This window comes from Ictidomys tridecemlineatus, chromosome 9, assembly GCF_052094955.1.
Source record: "Ictidomys tridecemlineatus isolate mIctTri1 chromosome 9, mIctTri1.hap1, whole genome shotgun sequence".
Lineage (NCBI taxonomy): Eukaryota > Metazoa > Chordata > Mammalia > Rodentia > Sciuridae > Ictidomys > Ictidomys tridecemlineatus.
In genome coordinates this window covers 1,876,697-1,891,540 of record NC_135485.1, presented here as the reverse complement: position 1 = coordinate 1,891,540, position 14,844 = coordinate 1,876,697, and the positions used below count along the sequence as shown (strand labels likewise).

At 46.0% G+C, this 14,844-nt stretch overlaps 1 protein-coding gene and 1 long non-coding RNA gene across 10 annotated transcripts in view; one reads left to right on the top strand and one right to left on the bottom strand.

Annotated features, from left to right (window-relative positions):
• Positions 1 to 60: 60 nt before the first annotated feature.
• On the top strand, positions 61 to 12,983 carry LOC144366568 (uncharacterized). The gene is made up of 2 exons (XR_013425628.1): positions 61 to 4,242; positions 6,367 to 12,983. It is a non-coding gene; the product is annotated as an uncharacterized LOC144366568 (long non-coding RNA).
• Fam193a (family with sequence similarity 193 member A) overlaps positions 7,944 to 14,844 on the bottom strand; it is a 138,758-nt gene continuing 131,857 nt past the window's right edge. For 6 of the 9 annotated variants that reach the window (XM_078020883.1, XM_078020884.1, XM_078020885.1 and 3 more), the window contains one exon: positions 9,850 to 10,638. In XM_078020883.1, the coding sequence (XP_077877009.1) occupies positions 10,545 to 10,638 (94 nt within the window). In that variant the 3' untranslated portion in view covers positions 9,850 to 10,544. Of the gene's footprint in view, positions 8,974 to 9,143; positions 9,338 to 9,849; positions 10,639 to 10,729; positions 12,979 to 14,844 lie in introns of those variants that run through there. The other 3 variants (XR_013425623.1, XR_013425624.1, XR_013425626.1) reach the window with 3 other exon arrangements.

Here is a 14,844-nt window from a genome sequence, read left to right as displayed (position 1 = left end):
AGGGAGAGAGAGAGAGAGAGAGAGAGACGAGAGAACTGACCTCCTGCTTTAGTTTTTCTGTTCCTATTTGCATTTCTCATGATACTTGTCATCAGGTTTCATCAAGTCAGTTTATGCTGATTATTCTTAAAAATACTTTTTCTTAGAAAAATTTAGGATTTTCCTTAAGGCACTGCCTAAATTTAGCTGATTTCCCACCTGGAAAAGCTCCACAGGGTACCTATCATGATTCTAGCAGGAAGCTTTGTCAGGGCAAGTCCAAAGCTGGTAGACTGATGCTTTATTTGAATTTCAATTGTATAAAGTAAAGCTTCACTTCAAACCTCTTCTGCCGCAGTCTGGCTGGGCACAAATCACGAGCCACTGAAGCAGGAATAAACTTTATTTTTGAACTCCACCAGCACACTCCACACACGCTCCCCTGGAACTCTCCCGAACGCCACGCGGCTTCTCCAGGAACCAGCAACCAGAAATATCCCTCCTCTGGCACTTCCCCAACCAATGGGAACTCTCCAGGAACTCCGCCAGAACTCAAAAGTCATCATCTTAATGGCTCCCTAGCGTCACCTCTCAACCACTACTTCTGGCAAAAATCCCATGCGTCAGCCCTCAACATTCTTCAAATCCTTTCTCAATTATTTCTCAACTGTTCTATTCACAAGATCTCTGTCTGAATATCTTTCTTGGCAATCCCTTGGAGACTTATATTGAAGCAGGCCTCCCTTATGTAGCCATTATACCAGGGAGAAAAGTCTGTGCCAAGTCCAGATTCAATTAGGCTTTGTAAAGGGGGAACTTGGCCCAGCAATCAAGAGTGAAAACAGAGGCCTGGGATCGTGGCTCAGTGGTAGATTGCTTGCCTAGCATGTGTCAGGCACTGGGTTTGATACTCAGCACCACATAAAAATAAATAAATATTGTGTCCATCTAAAATAATAATAATAATAATAATAATAATAATAATAATAATAATAATAATAAAAAAGAGTGAAGCCAGAAGATTTAATGTGAAGACTTCAAATGTGTCAGTGACATCACCAAGAGGAAACCAACACTGACCGTTGTTTGTTATCTGTAGCAAATGAATCTAGGCTGCACCCTGAATTCCCCCAGCTTGTCCCAGGTCTTCTGGGCTGGCACTGTGATATTTGGTTCAATTTTATGAAATTCACCCAGAGCTCCTTCATGAATTTGTTGCAGATGCCGATCTGAGAATTACCCTAAGTGAAGAACCTAGCACTATTTAGGTGGTAGAGAGTAGCATGAAATGGTTTGAACTGCTCCCACATGAGCTTTGGGATGCACGAGGGATCACATCCAATGAGTGAGTGTGGCCAGGGAAAGTTTGCTCAGAAGGTGCTGAGAAAATAATCCTCTCATTATCTGTAAATGTTCCCTAAAAATCAAGGGCATTTGGGGGTCATACGGATTCCTCTTGTTCTAGTCACTACTATCCTTCCTGCCTGTGAAGGCATTCATTAAAGTGGAAATGTTCAATATTTTGAAGAAAAGCTTTCTGCATGGATTCTGTAGTTTTGAGAACCACAAAGGGCCATATGCTCAAGAACATGTGGAACACCAGTTCTCTCCACTGGAGGAGTGAAAAACTGCACACTCAACAGGTTGTCTTCCCTTGCCAGGTACAAACATCTGGTTCCTGTGTTGTCATGGCTGAGCTTTGTTGCAGTTAGGAACATCTTGAGAACAGATATTACCTGGTTTTTGGTGAAGCTGTGCATCTTTTCTCTCCCTTTATACTGTGGAGCTCTCACAAGCTGGGTTACACTTTCACCTCTATACTTTGTGGTATGTAACCCTCCCACCTCAGCTGCTGCATAATATCCATAGCCATTGCAGGGCCCAGATATTGTACTTTTCAAATTCTTTAATTTTCATTTGTTTTTTGTTTTGGAAGTAATTCCGTTTTATTTTTTTTTCTTATTTTTGGTGGTATTGGGTTTTGAACCTGGGATGCTTAATCTCTGAGCTACTTTCCTAGTCCTTTTATTTTTATTTTTTTGGTGGTAGTAGTGGGGATTGAACCCAGGGCCTTGTGTATGCAAAGCAAGCAGTTTACCAACTGAGCTATATCTCCAGCACCCCCAGCCCTTTTTATTTTGAGACAAGGTCTTGCTAAATTGCTTAGGACCTTGCTAAATTGCTGAGGCTGGCCTCAAACTTGTGATCCTCCTGCCTCAGCTTTGAGTTGCTGAGATTACAGAGGTAAGCCACTGCACTCGGCTATTGCTTACATCTTTAATCATGGTTTCCTTTAGTTCTGTGAATATATTTATATTGGCTATTTAGAAGTCTTGTGATAAAATCTGACATCCACTCTTCCATAGTGTCCATTTTCTTAATTTTCTTTTCCACCAGTGTATGGGTCATATTTCCTTCCCATTAGTCACTTCTAGTCACTAGTAGCCTTCTTGGGTATCAGGTCGACTGTCAAGGTATCACAATGTATGTGTTCAAATAACTCATTTCACTTAATAGTGGCTCCAAAACACAAGAATAGCAACACTGGTGGTTTGGATGTACCAAACAGAAGTTGTAAAATGCTTTAAGAGGTTTGAGTTCTCAAAAGGAAGAAAAAAATTACATATTCAGAGCATGGTAAGTGCTTAGGTACTATGGAAAAGGCGTTATAGGGTTTGTCATTATGTCTACCCAAGGTTTCTAAAGTGTGCCCCTGCTGGGGATGTCAGCAATCTCTCACATTTATCCAGTTATTTTAGTGGAATCATTTAAACCCTCTCTTGCCCCTCAGGGTGTCTCCAGTTATCCAGGACCACAGTGATTTTTGTAGAGTTCTCTTTTCCTGAGCATATCTGGCTGTTAAACCACTATTGTTGCAACTCATTGCTCTGTTATTTTCAACAATGCCCTGGGACATAAATGTTTCTACAAACAAATTCAATCAAATTCCAACTCCTCTGCAAGATTAGTTCTGAGGTCATTGCTTGCTATGGTTTGCATTTACAATGTCCTCAAAGGCTTGGTCTCCAATGTAGCAGTGTTCAGAGGTGGGGCTTTTATTGGCTCATGAGGGCTCTGACCACATCAGTGGACTAATCCATTGACAGCTGAATAGACACTGGGAGGTGGAGAAACTGGAGGTGGGACCATGGCTGTTAGAAGGTGGTTACTGGGGGTTTGCCGTGGAAGTTTTTTTTTTTTTTTTTTTTTTTAGTCCCTAGACTCTTTTTCTTTCTTACTCTGGCTGCCTTGAGGTGGGCATATTCCCTCCACCATGCTCTTCTGCCATGATGTTCTGTCTCACCTCATGCCCAAAGGAATGGGGCTGGCTGACCATGGACTGAAACCTCTGGAACCATGATCCTCCTTTAATTTGTCATTCTCAGGCACCTGTCATAGTGAACAGCTCACTAACAAACTGTTGGCACTACTACAGCCCCAGTGCCCAGGGTGAGTGTAGCCTTCAGTATTCTCAAGGGTGCTTTTTTTTTTTTTGGCCTTGAGCCTTTTATTCTCTGCTGCAGATGAAGCCAGTGTCTGTGGGAGGAGAGAACGAACTATCCATTTTACACAAGGCCTGTTTCTCTACCCAGGACTCAAGCTGAGGGTAGGGATTGAGAGGCTGCCTGTCCAAAAGCACTGGGTTTTTACTTAGAGCAGATGCCTAATGTAACTGAAAGCAGCATAAAGCTTGGCAACTCTACCTTCATTTTGTTTCCTTTGTCACCTGGTCAGCTCTGCATGTAGACATGTTAATTATTCAATGTGTTCATCTATAGACTAGTAATACAAAGTTTACTAGCCTTAAGTTCACCACCATAGATCTTGTCCTCCCTTCAAGACAAGATTTGCAGGGGCATCGATGATTAGCTTTTACAGCATTCAGTTCCAGGTCTTCAGGTGTTGTCCAGCTCCTTTCAGGGGCAGTGGAAGTAGAACAGAGGAAGCCTTGCAGACAGGTCACCCTGTGATGAGACTGCTTCCCTAGAGGAATGATCATCTCATGGGAACTCATTTGTCCTGTCCTAGGATCCCAGGTCTGACAGACCAGTGGAAATTGCCCTCAAGATACTAAGAGGTTTTTAGAATGATCAACTGACCACATGTGACCAAGATTCCTTTGAGGAAGAACGGGGAAGGGGTGAACCTCCAGTTCCTGCCAGTGTTTGAACTCACTTTGCCTTCCTAATATGGCTACAGTGATTTAAGTCTTTTCCCACTTATCACAGAAGAGGTGATAGCCTCTTCTGTTTGGTGTTTCAGGTGAGTGACAGGACCTGGTTTGTTGGGACCACTGGCTCAGGAATTGGGTAACAGAAGCTGAGGATCGGGGAGTAGCCCTTTCTTCTCGACTGGACTTTCTTGGCCTGGGACCAGTCTCATAAGCAAGGGCAACTGTGATCAGGGCCATGTTCTGGGTGTGATCTCCTTGAGTGGGGCTGGGTGGCAGTGGAGAGTCCCACCTCTTAACCTCAGCAACAGGTGGCTGAAGGCAGGATGGACAATGACCCTGTGCTCCTTGTTGGAGAAAGAACTATCCTGGGAGGTTGCAGGAGGACCATGATCTTGGCCATAGCAATCTGTTGTGGAGATTTGCCTTGCTGGCTGGCAAGAAGCACAAGAAAAATCTTGCTTCAAATACCACGTCTTATATTTTTAAAGTATTTTTTAGTTGTTGATAGACTTTTATTTATATGTGGTACTGAGAATTGAACCCAGTGCCTCACACATGCTAGGCAAGTGCTCTCCCACTGAGCTACAACTCCAACTCCACTCATCTTTCTTATCAACTTTTTAAAAAAGTTTTATTTATTTATTTATTTATTTATTATTTGTATGAGGTGCTGAGGATGGAACCCAGGGCCTTGCGCATGTGTGGTGAGTGCTCTTATCAACTTTTTTATAGTTATCCTTGGATGGATGTTTCTTTATTTGCAGTTTGCTTTTAGGACCATTTACAGAGGCTTTATTTTTATTTTTTGTAGTGCTGATGATAGGAACCCAGCATCTCATGCATACTAGCAAGCACTCTGCCACTGAGCCATACCACCTGTCCTCTAATGTTTATTTACTGATTTTAACTATTTAACATTTTTATTTTTTGGTAGTACTAAGGATTGAGCCCAGGGGTAATTTACCATTTAGCTACATCAAGAGCCCCTTGTTTTTATTTTTCATTTTGAGACAAGGTCTTAAGTTGCCCAGGCGGCCTTGAACTTGGGACCTTCCTGCCTTAGTTTCCCAAGTCACTGGGACTGCAGACTTGCCAATGCGCCTAGCAAGTGCATTCTTTGGATAACTTATCACCAGTCACACTAAGCAGCGGGTCAGTCTTAAGTGGATCTCCCCACCTTCATTTCTGGAGTTATGCTCTATATACAGAATCTGAGCTTGACAGGTTTTTGTTTTGGTTTTATCCTTCAATGCTTTAAATGTCATTTTCTTCTCTTTCATGATTTCTGTTAAGACTGCTAATCCATACTTTGCAATGTGCCTTAAAAAAAAAAAAAAAAGACAGGGTTTTTGCTATGTTGCCCAGGTTGTCTTCCAATTCCTAGGCTCAAGTGATCCTCTCATCTCAGCCTCCCAAGTTAACTGGGACCACAGGCACATGATAGTTTCTCTACCTATTTTTGAGATTTCATGAACCATTGCTTTCAGCATTTTGAACATGATTTTCTATGACTCTGGTTCTTTGGTTCCCAATGTATTGGTGGTTGTATCTGTCTTGCATGCACAATGCCCTAGGTTCCCACCTCTTATACTTCCATTTCTTCTTCTTCTTCTTTTTTTTTTGTACTGAGGACTGAACCCAGGGCTGTTTGACCACTGAGCCACATCCCCAGCCCCTTTTAAAAATTTTTATTTAGAGACAGGGTCTTAAGAGTTGCTTAGGGCCTAAGTTGAGACTGGCTTTGAACTTGTGATCTTTTTGCCTTAGCCTCCTGAGCTACTGGAATTACAGGTGTGGGCCACTGCACTCAGTTTGTCCCCTACCTCTTTTAGGACTCCAGTTCCACAGATGGCAAACTATATTTTTTAGTTCATATGCATTTTCCACATACACATGTGTGTATACACAAATATGTGATATAGACACATGCACACAACATCAAGTGCAGACTTCCTATTTGCTATTAATTCTGTCCAGGGTACACCATTTCAGCTCATGTTGTTTGGCAGTACTGCCTTGTGCACACTGGCCTTTTGTCTTTTTTGGTTTTTACATGTATTCCTTCACCTTGTTTATACTGACATCACTGAGAACATTTAAAAGACTTATAATGGTCCTTTTAAGTTTCTTATGGACTTACTGTGTTTCTTTTGAATCTGTTTCTTTTGACTGGAACTCCTCTTGATTACAGTTTGTTTTCCTTATTTTGGCAGAGCCTGGTAGCCTCTGACCATGTGCCCGTGTTGTGACTTGCTCTTGGCTGAGGTGGGAAGTTCCTGTATTTCTTCAGAGAATGCTGGGCTTTGTTCTATCGGCCAGGAAGTTGTGTGGGGTCAACTGGATTCCTCTGAGGCAGCTAATAAGCATGTTTCCAGTGCCTTACTACCTGCCTCCACTTCACCCAATTCAAACATCAGGTACGAACACCTTGCTGCTTTTTGGAGACTCAGTGCTTAGATTTATGCAACCTGTGCACAGATGAGAACTGATCCAAGGAATAGAGGGGACTCGCAGCAGATCTCATCTCCAGACCTCTACGTACAAGCCCCTCCTGCCTGGAACTCTGACCCAAATCCCAGTTATTGTGGCCTCCTCAAACTCTGGTCTTTCCTCTGTTCAACAATGCTGCTGGGTTCCTGTCTCAGTGCTGGGACCTGGAAGCTGCCTCTAGGCAAAGAGCTGGTTGCCTAAGGGCTTACCTGTCTTGCCTTCTCTTAAGGACTACTATCCTGAGCTGTTGGCATGCCATCATCTGTGTGAAAGAGGACAGTTTCCATAGCAATTGGTCCCTCTTATGTCCCTCCACTCACTCATCCTGGAACCTAATGCATTTGCCACCAAGAACTATCTGGAGGCTCCTGGTTACACAGGTGTCTCCTGACCCGCTCAGCCACAGGTGTGCTTGCAAGAAGTTACTGATAATTCCTATTGCCTTGACTCTCCTTATATAGTTCATGATGCCCACTCCTGAATGCTTGCTTATTCTTGCATTTCAGTAGTGGGTCCAAAATAATGCTACTGACTGTAGATGAAGAGCCAGAACTTGAGGCACTTTTACCTGTCATCCTGGACGATGACATGGTAAGTTTTTGTCGTTAACAGTGAACTAGCCAGGTATGGTGGTGTACACTTGTAATCCCAGTGACTTGGAGGGCTGAGGCAGGAGACTGCAAGTTCAAGGCCAGTATCTGCAATTCAGTGAGAACTGTTTCTTTAAAAAAAAAAGGGGGGGGGGAGCTGGGGACACAGCTCAGTGGTACAATGTTCCTGGGTTCAATCTCTAGCACTACCAAAAAAAAAAAAAATCAATTTTTTACTACTCCCTTTTATAAATATATTGTTAGACATAGTGGTGCACATTCTCCCACTTGGGAGGATCACTTTGGACCATGAGTTGAACATCAGCCTGGGCAACATAGAAGAGCTAGGGATGTAGCTGATGCCACTCAGAGGTTGAGCAGTTGACTAGCATGCTCAAGGTCCTGGGTTCAATCCCTAGTGTAAAAATAACCAAACAATAAAAACCACCTCCCCAAATTAACAAAAAAGCAGTAATCTTTTCTGGTATCATTAAATTCATTTTGATTTTAATTTTTGTTGTTGTTGACATTGTCTTCTGAGACAGGATCTATGTTGCCAGGCTGGTCTTGAATTTCTGGGCTCAAGGGATCCTTGGCCTCAGCCTCCCGAGTGCTAGGACCTCAGGTGTCACTGACCTGGCTCGTTTCGTTTTAATGGAATGAGTATGAAAGTTAAAAAGTTCAATAAAAATTTTTCCACTGGTAGGGTCTTTTCTAGCTATTGTTATTTTATTTCATTTCATGATTAGTAATATTGTGGGAAGAGTCAAAAACATCAGGCTACCCAGTGGGGACTGATCTCCTCAAGAACAGGTACAGCCCTAGGCCTGGGCTCTGATGAGGACAGCAACACTGGGGCTGTCTACAGCTGCCCTAGGCAGCATACACACCTTGGGTCTTAGTCCCTCATACGTAAGTGGCACAATGGGTGGGACAGATCACCAGGCCATGCTGTGTCCTGGAAGGACTGTCCTCAGGAGCCCTCCTCCCTCTCCTCTGTGCCCTCAAGTTGGTTCCATCCTCTATTTCTTTTTGTTCCTGAGGATAAGCACTGTTGAGCAGTACCCTCTTGAAGAAAAACCCAAAGAACCACGTGGACGGTCTTGAAGGGTGAGTGACCTCCAAGGAAACAGGACAGTTGTTCCTGGCGGAGGAACAGCAGGGAAGGGCCAGGAAGTCTGAGGGCTTGGGGAACAGATGTTGGTGGGCAGGCTGAAGGCTGGTGAAATGGGAGCAGGGGAGGCTGCAGTTGACTACTATACCTCGACAAATGCTCAGGAGCTGGGCTCAGGACTGGTATTTGAATTATCTCTAGGCCTCAGTGTGATGGTCCTTGTTGGGGTACCCAGGAATCCCTTTACCACTCATGCTCCCAACAGTTCCTGATATCACAGCTGGGGACCCTGTGGTTCTTCTTAGCAGCTGGCATGGCTCTACTGGACAGATGAGTAAGTTGAGGTCCAGAGGTGGGACTGGCTCCCAGCACAGCTTCAAGACTGTCCACAGGGAGAACAGGCCTGGGCAGGCAGGATTTAGGGTTTCCTACATGGGTACAGGCCCTAGCCCTTGGCCCCTACCCAGCCCCCACCTCAGCCAGGAGATGAAGCCAGCATCCCTGAGGGACTGCATCAGGGTCCCTGCCCTCTCAAGGGCACTCTCCTGCCGTGGTCACAGCCCAGCCTGTTTTTCCCTTCGCTGAACCATCCTATGAACAAAGGGATGTGCTGTTCTTCCTCCCACCTGGAAAAAATAAAACAAAATAAACAAAGGAAAACTCCCAATTCTGTACCTCCTCTGACTATCCACCCAATTCTTGGTGCAGTCCCCAGAGTTGCCAGGACCTGCTGCCCCCCCAGCTGGCCCCAACCCTATTGTCCCACAAACCAGGTCCCTCTGGGCTGTCAAGTCACCTTGGTGCAGGAGCTTTGTAGCCAGCTCCTGGCTTTGTCGACCACAGCAGCCCTGCCTTGGCCTGCCTCTCCCAGCCCTCTGACCTCCAGATGCCAAGAGTTTGGGAGACGAGGGAGCTACGCAGTGCTCTAGGAGGATATGGACGTTAGACAGCAATCAGGTGGCAGCTCCATGTGGGTGTTCTGCAAATTGCCTAAAGAGATCTCAGAAGAAAGGGACAAGCTGGGATTCCTTTTTTCATTTTAAATACTACTCACTTTGTTATCAATGTATATACCCAGTCGAATATAATTTATCATTTTAGTCTAGATCACAACCTTTCCAAAGTGTAGATGGGAACCTGCCTAAAGGCCACAGGTGACCCTGCCCTGCTGACCCTCTGCTCTGTGCTGTAGGGGCCTCTGATCTCAATGAAGCTGCTGAGGGTTAATCCAACACACCCTTGTCCCTCAGGTGAACTGCTGAGCCTGCCCACCCAGTCTTGTGGCTTCTTGGCATGTCCACGTGAAGCCGTGATGATCCAGTGGTTGTGTCTCCTGCTGACTGCTCTGTCCTGGTGCTTGGGCCAGCCCAGCACATGGAGGTCCATGAGGGCACCCGGAGCCCTAAGCTGATATCAGCTCTGGCTCCTGGGGGGACACATCACCCACTTGTCACTTCCCACCAAAGCCACACCCCCCCAGCAGAAAGCAACCAGACTGGGTCTCCTGCTGTACTAATGTATTCCATCTTTCAAAAAGAAAGACATGATTTTAATATTACTTAACAATATGTTAAAAAGTAGCCAGGCAGGCCTCCGTGTCAGTACGGTCGCACGCTCTAGAACAGACGTGATGGTGTGAGTACTGGGTGGATTTCTTGTTTTTAACGTTCTCATTCTGCAAGGGGTCTTACACAAGCTGGCTACGAGTCAGGGGATCAAACACAAACAGCGCAACGTGTACACTTGGAAACAGTAGATCATGAAGAACGGAGGCCTGCCCGCCCAGCCCGCCTTGATGGGACGCAGGGCACATGGGAGCTGAGGGATGGCGACACTCAGCGGGACAGACGTCAGGATGGGCGTGATGCAGAGGCAAACGGAGCACGCGTATGCTGCACTCATCTCTGGCCATGGCCCACACCTCTGAGGCCGCGGTGGTGGGAGGAACTGGCGGGAACTACTGTTCCAATCCGACTGCACAGAGCTACAATCAAAGAAGTCTCACTCACAGACTACACGCACACGAGCTACAACGCGGGTCGAGCAGCAAGTTCTCGGTCTGGGTCTCAGGCTGTGGCGCCCCACCCTGCCCCGTCCTGGGTGGACACGGCAGCTCTGGGGGGCCGGCGAGGGGCTCAGCTCTTGAAGTGGCATAGCCTGGCCTCCTCCCGCGTGTCCCTCTCCATGTGGTCTTTGTTCAGTGGGCAGCAAAAGTGGCTTTTTTCAAGCTAAAGTTGGACCAGTTGATGGACAGTCTCTGTCGGGTCTGTCTAGCGGAGTCCAAGCAGAACCTGCAAAGACAAGAGGCTGATGAGGGAGGCAGCCCCCACCCAGGCTGGGGCCTGGCCAACCTTGTCAGCCCCAATCTTGCCAGAAACTCACTGGAGGTGGGTGTGAGTCAGGGAGTGGGATCTGAAGCCCAGGACTCCCTCCTTGACCTGGAGAATGGGAGGCAGGGGCCCCATCTTCAGGACACTGACCACATGGCCTGTGTGGTCTCTGGTGCTTTTTGTTTTCCACCTCATGCTCCAGGAACAACTAGGGTTCCTTCAGAAAGAAGCTGGCTCCACATGGGGGAAGGCAGAGGCAGCACTGTTAAGGGATACAGGCCTCCTTCAGCTTCCTCACGGGAAGGTGCTCACTGGCTCATCAGCTACCATTGGCTAGTACCCTGTCCTTCTTGATGTGGCTATGACAAGGATAAGGACAAAGGGCTGGGAGGGTCACTGCTTCCTTAATCCAAAGGCTACTACTTCAGATACAGCTTGCTGGGGAGCAGGTGACAGTTTGGCAGCAGCTGGGCAGAGTGGGAGTGGGGTTTGCAACCGTGCTCCTCAGATAGACTGGCAGGACTGATGGGAGGATGACGACGGGACTGGAAGATGTCTTGAGGCAGGACTCCAGGGTGGCAATTCTGGCACTGGTTGGCAGGGAGTGGGCTGTGTTAACACATGCCCTGTGTGTGGCCTAAGCTCCCCATGAGAATAGGAAAGAAGCCACCAGCTAGCTCCATATCTCAGTCCTTGTAGCTGGGAAGGCAAGGGGACAGCCACAGCTATCCATAACTGGGAGGGCAGATGGAAGCAGCTCTGCCTGAGCCTTGCCCACATGAACTGCTGGGAAGGGCTCCACGGCAAGCCTGAGGCCACAGCTATCAAGGATTGTTGGGGATGACCCATGTGTTCTGTGACAGGCCAGCAGTCGTGACAAGTGTACACCCTCCACAAGAGCCCAACAGCAGTGGGTAGCCAGGTGAGCACAGCTGAACACCAACAAAGTTCTATTCACACAAAGAATAAAGTTCGTGCTTTGTATAATTTTCATGTGTCACAAAATTTTCATGTGAGGCTGGGGCTGGCACATAACCTAAACTAAGGACAATGCTGGGATCTCTCCGTGTCTTAACTTACTCAGGAATTCACATTGTCACGAGGACTCATGACAGTGAGACAGGGTTACAGCACTCTACCAGAGGACATGTCCCCTGCACAGATTCAGGCCAGCCTCTAGGCTCACTGTGTTCTGGTCCATAAAACTTGCATACTAAACAGTTTTTGAGAAAGTCTATACTTGGCCTCATTTCTCAGGCAGCAAGGGCCAACTTCGTATTAAATGAAGTAAAGAACATTTTCTTTTGTTTAAAACCCTTGTGTAATTTTGCAGTTCTCATCATTCCAACTCTAACTTAGGTAGCAGATCTGAAAGTGAAACAGGAGAATGGTGGTGGTGTCTCTCATCCAATGGACAAATGGAATTTTCTTAAATTGTGGTTCAATCATTTAACTGTAGACATTTGTGTATCCCCAACTGTGTGTTGCTGGCCAGTGGTCTCTACCCAGGTAGAGGGAAAGCTGAGGTCTACTAGGGAAGGGTGGTGCCATCTCTCAAAAACCAAGAATCCTTTTCCCTGGCCACAGCAGGTCAAGCCTTGTGTATGTGATGTAAACTTCTAAACTTTTTGGAAACTTCTACTTCTGCCTCTACTGTCTCCTTCAAATGGCAAGTGCTTCCAGACCGTCTCCATTAGTGTGACCCGCTCCCCACAGCCACTCTGTTCTCTACATAGCAATTAGAATACTCAAAAAAAGAAATCACATCCCGGTTCAAAGCAAATCAATGAAAAACCCTAATCTAAGCCACACCAAGGCTTCCAATGGGTATCTAAATTCTGCGCAGTAAACCCAAGCTGTTCCCCAAGGACCCTGGGCCTGGTGAGACCAGACTGTACTGCCTCCCCATCAGGCCTGCATCAACTCTAGACTGCATGCCTGTACCAGGCACAAAAAATAGGCACACAAGGTCACTAGGATGCAGCATGACCCAAGTGACTGCCCCCAGTGCTGGCAACCCCAGTGCCCTGCTGCCTTCTCCCAGGGGTGCAGTCACTGTTCTGGCATTTGTGTGATTAGCCTCTCTCATAGCAGCTTGGTCATGTGGGTTTGTGAGCTTCTAGAGATGGGAACGTCCTGGGTGGATGTCTTCTTAGTGCCTCTTCCACTCAGCACACTCTGTGAACTTCCTCCATGAGCCTGCCCGTTCTGTTGCTGGATGAAGATGCTGCTCAGCTTGCTCTTGTGCTTCCTGGGGTGCGAGTCCAGGAGCCCCTTGAGGTGTAGAAGCTGTGGAGCTGCCTGTTGGGTCACGTGGGACACACACTTCAGTTTCACCAGATTCTGCTTTTTTTTTTTTTTTTTTTTTTTTTTGTACTGGGGCCTGAACTCAAGGGCACTTTAACACTAAGCCACAACCTCAAGCCTCCTTTTTGCATTTTATTTAGAGACAGGGTCTCACTGAGTTGCTGACGCTGGCTCTGAACTTGCAATCCTCCTACTTCAGCCTCCTGAGCTGCTGGGATTACTGCCGTGCACCACTGCGCCTGGCTGTCCAACTCTTTTCCCAAGTGATTTACTTAGTTTATACTCCTGGGAGCAGAGTAAGGATTTGCTTGGCTCCAGGCTGCCCTCCCCCGGCCCCCCACCAGAGATGGAGGCCATTCGCTGGCTACAATGATGAGGACACAGCACTTTCCTGGACAGGATGAGACATCCCTGTGCTTGCCTGACTGCATGTATGCTATGGGAGCCTACTGGTTTCCAACGGGTTTGTCTTTTTTCTCTGTTCTGTGATGTTTATACTTCCTGATACCATTCCTTGTGATGTGCTACAGACACTTTAAGGCGAATCCTCAGCCTTTAAGTAGTATAATTTATCAGTGCTGGGGACTGAACCTCAGATTTGCACAATGCAAAGCACATGCTCTACCATTGGGCTACAATTCGAGCCACTTCACATTCCATTCCATTTTGAGACAGGGTCTCACTTTGTCACCTAGGCTGACCTCAAACTCTTGGGTTCAAGCAGTTCTCCTGCCTCAGCTTCCTGAGTGGCTGGGCCTACAGGAACATACCACTGTGGTATTTTATGGTTTGTGTTTTTAAAAAATCTTTCCCTACTCTTAGATCAGAAATATATTCACCTTTATTTTCTCAATTAAAAATTAAGAGGTTTGCCTTTTTCTTTCTTTCTTTTTCTTTTCTTTGGTGCTGCTGATCAAACCTAAGTCATCGCACATTCTAAGCACTCCATCTACTACTGAGCTACATCCCAGTCAAAAAGTTTGCTTTTGACATTTAAAATTTTAAACCATCCGGAGTTGACCTGAGCACGGTGTGGGGTAGGGTTCCAATCTCTTGTTTTTCCCATTGGGTAACTAACTACCATCTATGAATATTCCTTCATTTCCACAGCAATCTATTTTCACAGGGATGTTTCAAGGCTCCATATTCCCTATCAATTTTATCACAATGTTTTAAAAGCCAAGACTTTCTAAGTCTTTACGCTCTGTAGGAAAAGTGGTCTTTCTTGTCCCTGTTCTATTCCTCCATTTTTTGGGGGGATAAAATGAAACATATAGATGGGTAAACAAAACAAATACATAATAAAGAATAAGTACAAAACTAACACTGTATATCAAAGAGCCCCCACAAACACTGCCAGCAGCCAGGGGATGTTCCCCAATGCCTTTGTAGGCCACAGCCTACCTTCCTCACTCAGAAGTAATCATTCTGACTTTTTATGGTAATAATTTCCTTTCTTTTCTTTATAGTTTTAACACATATGTATGCACCTCTAAACAAGATACTTCATAATAAAATCTACTGTGGTATGATTTAAATCTACTGTGGTATGATTTATGTGTAATAAAAAAACTGCATAGTTAGTATAGAGCTAATAAATGCTAACAAATATATCCACTATTTCTACAAAACTCTCATATTCCTACCGTCCTGCTTTGTCTAGGCTAGTAACAATATGTTGTCTGTTAATGGGTGAAACTGTATTTTCTGGAATTCCACACCAATGGAACCTCATAGAATGCCTTCTGTCATACAGCAAGCTGGTCTGGAGACACCTCCCTATTTGCCTTCATGTGGCACCAGCAGTGGCTCCTACTCATTGCTGAGTGTTCTACTGGGAGATGCACCAGGCACCCATCC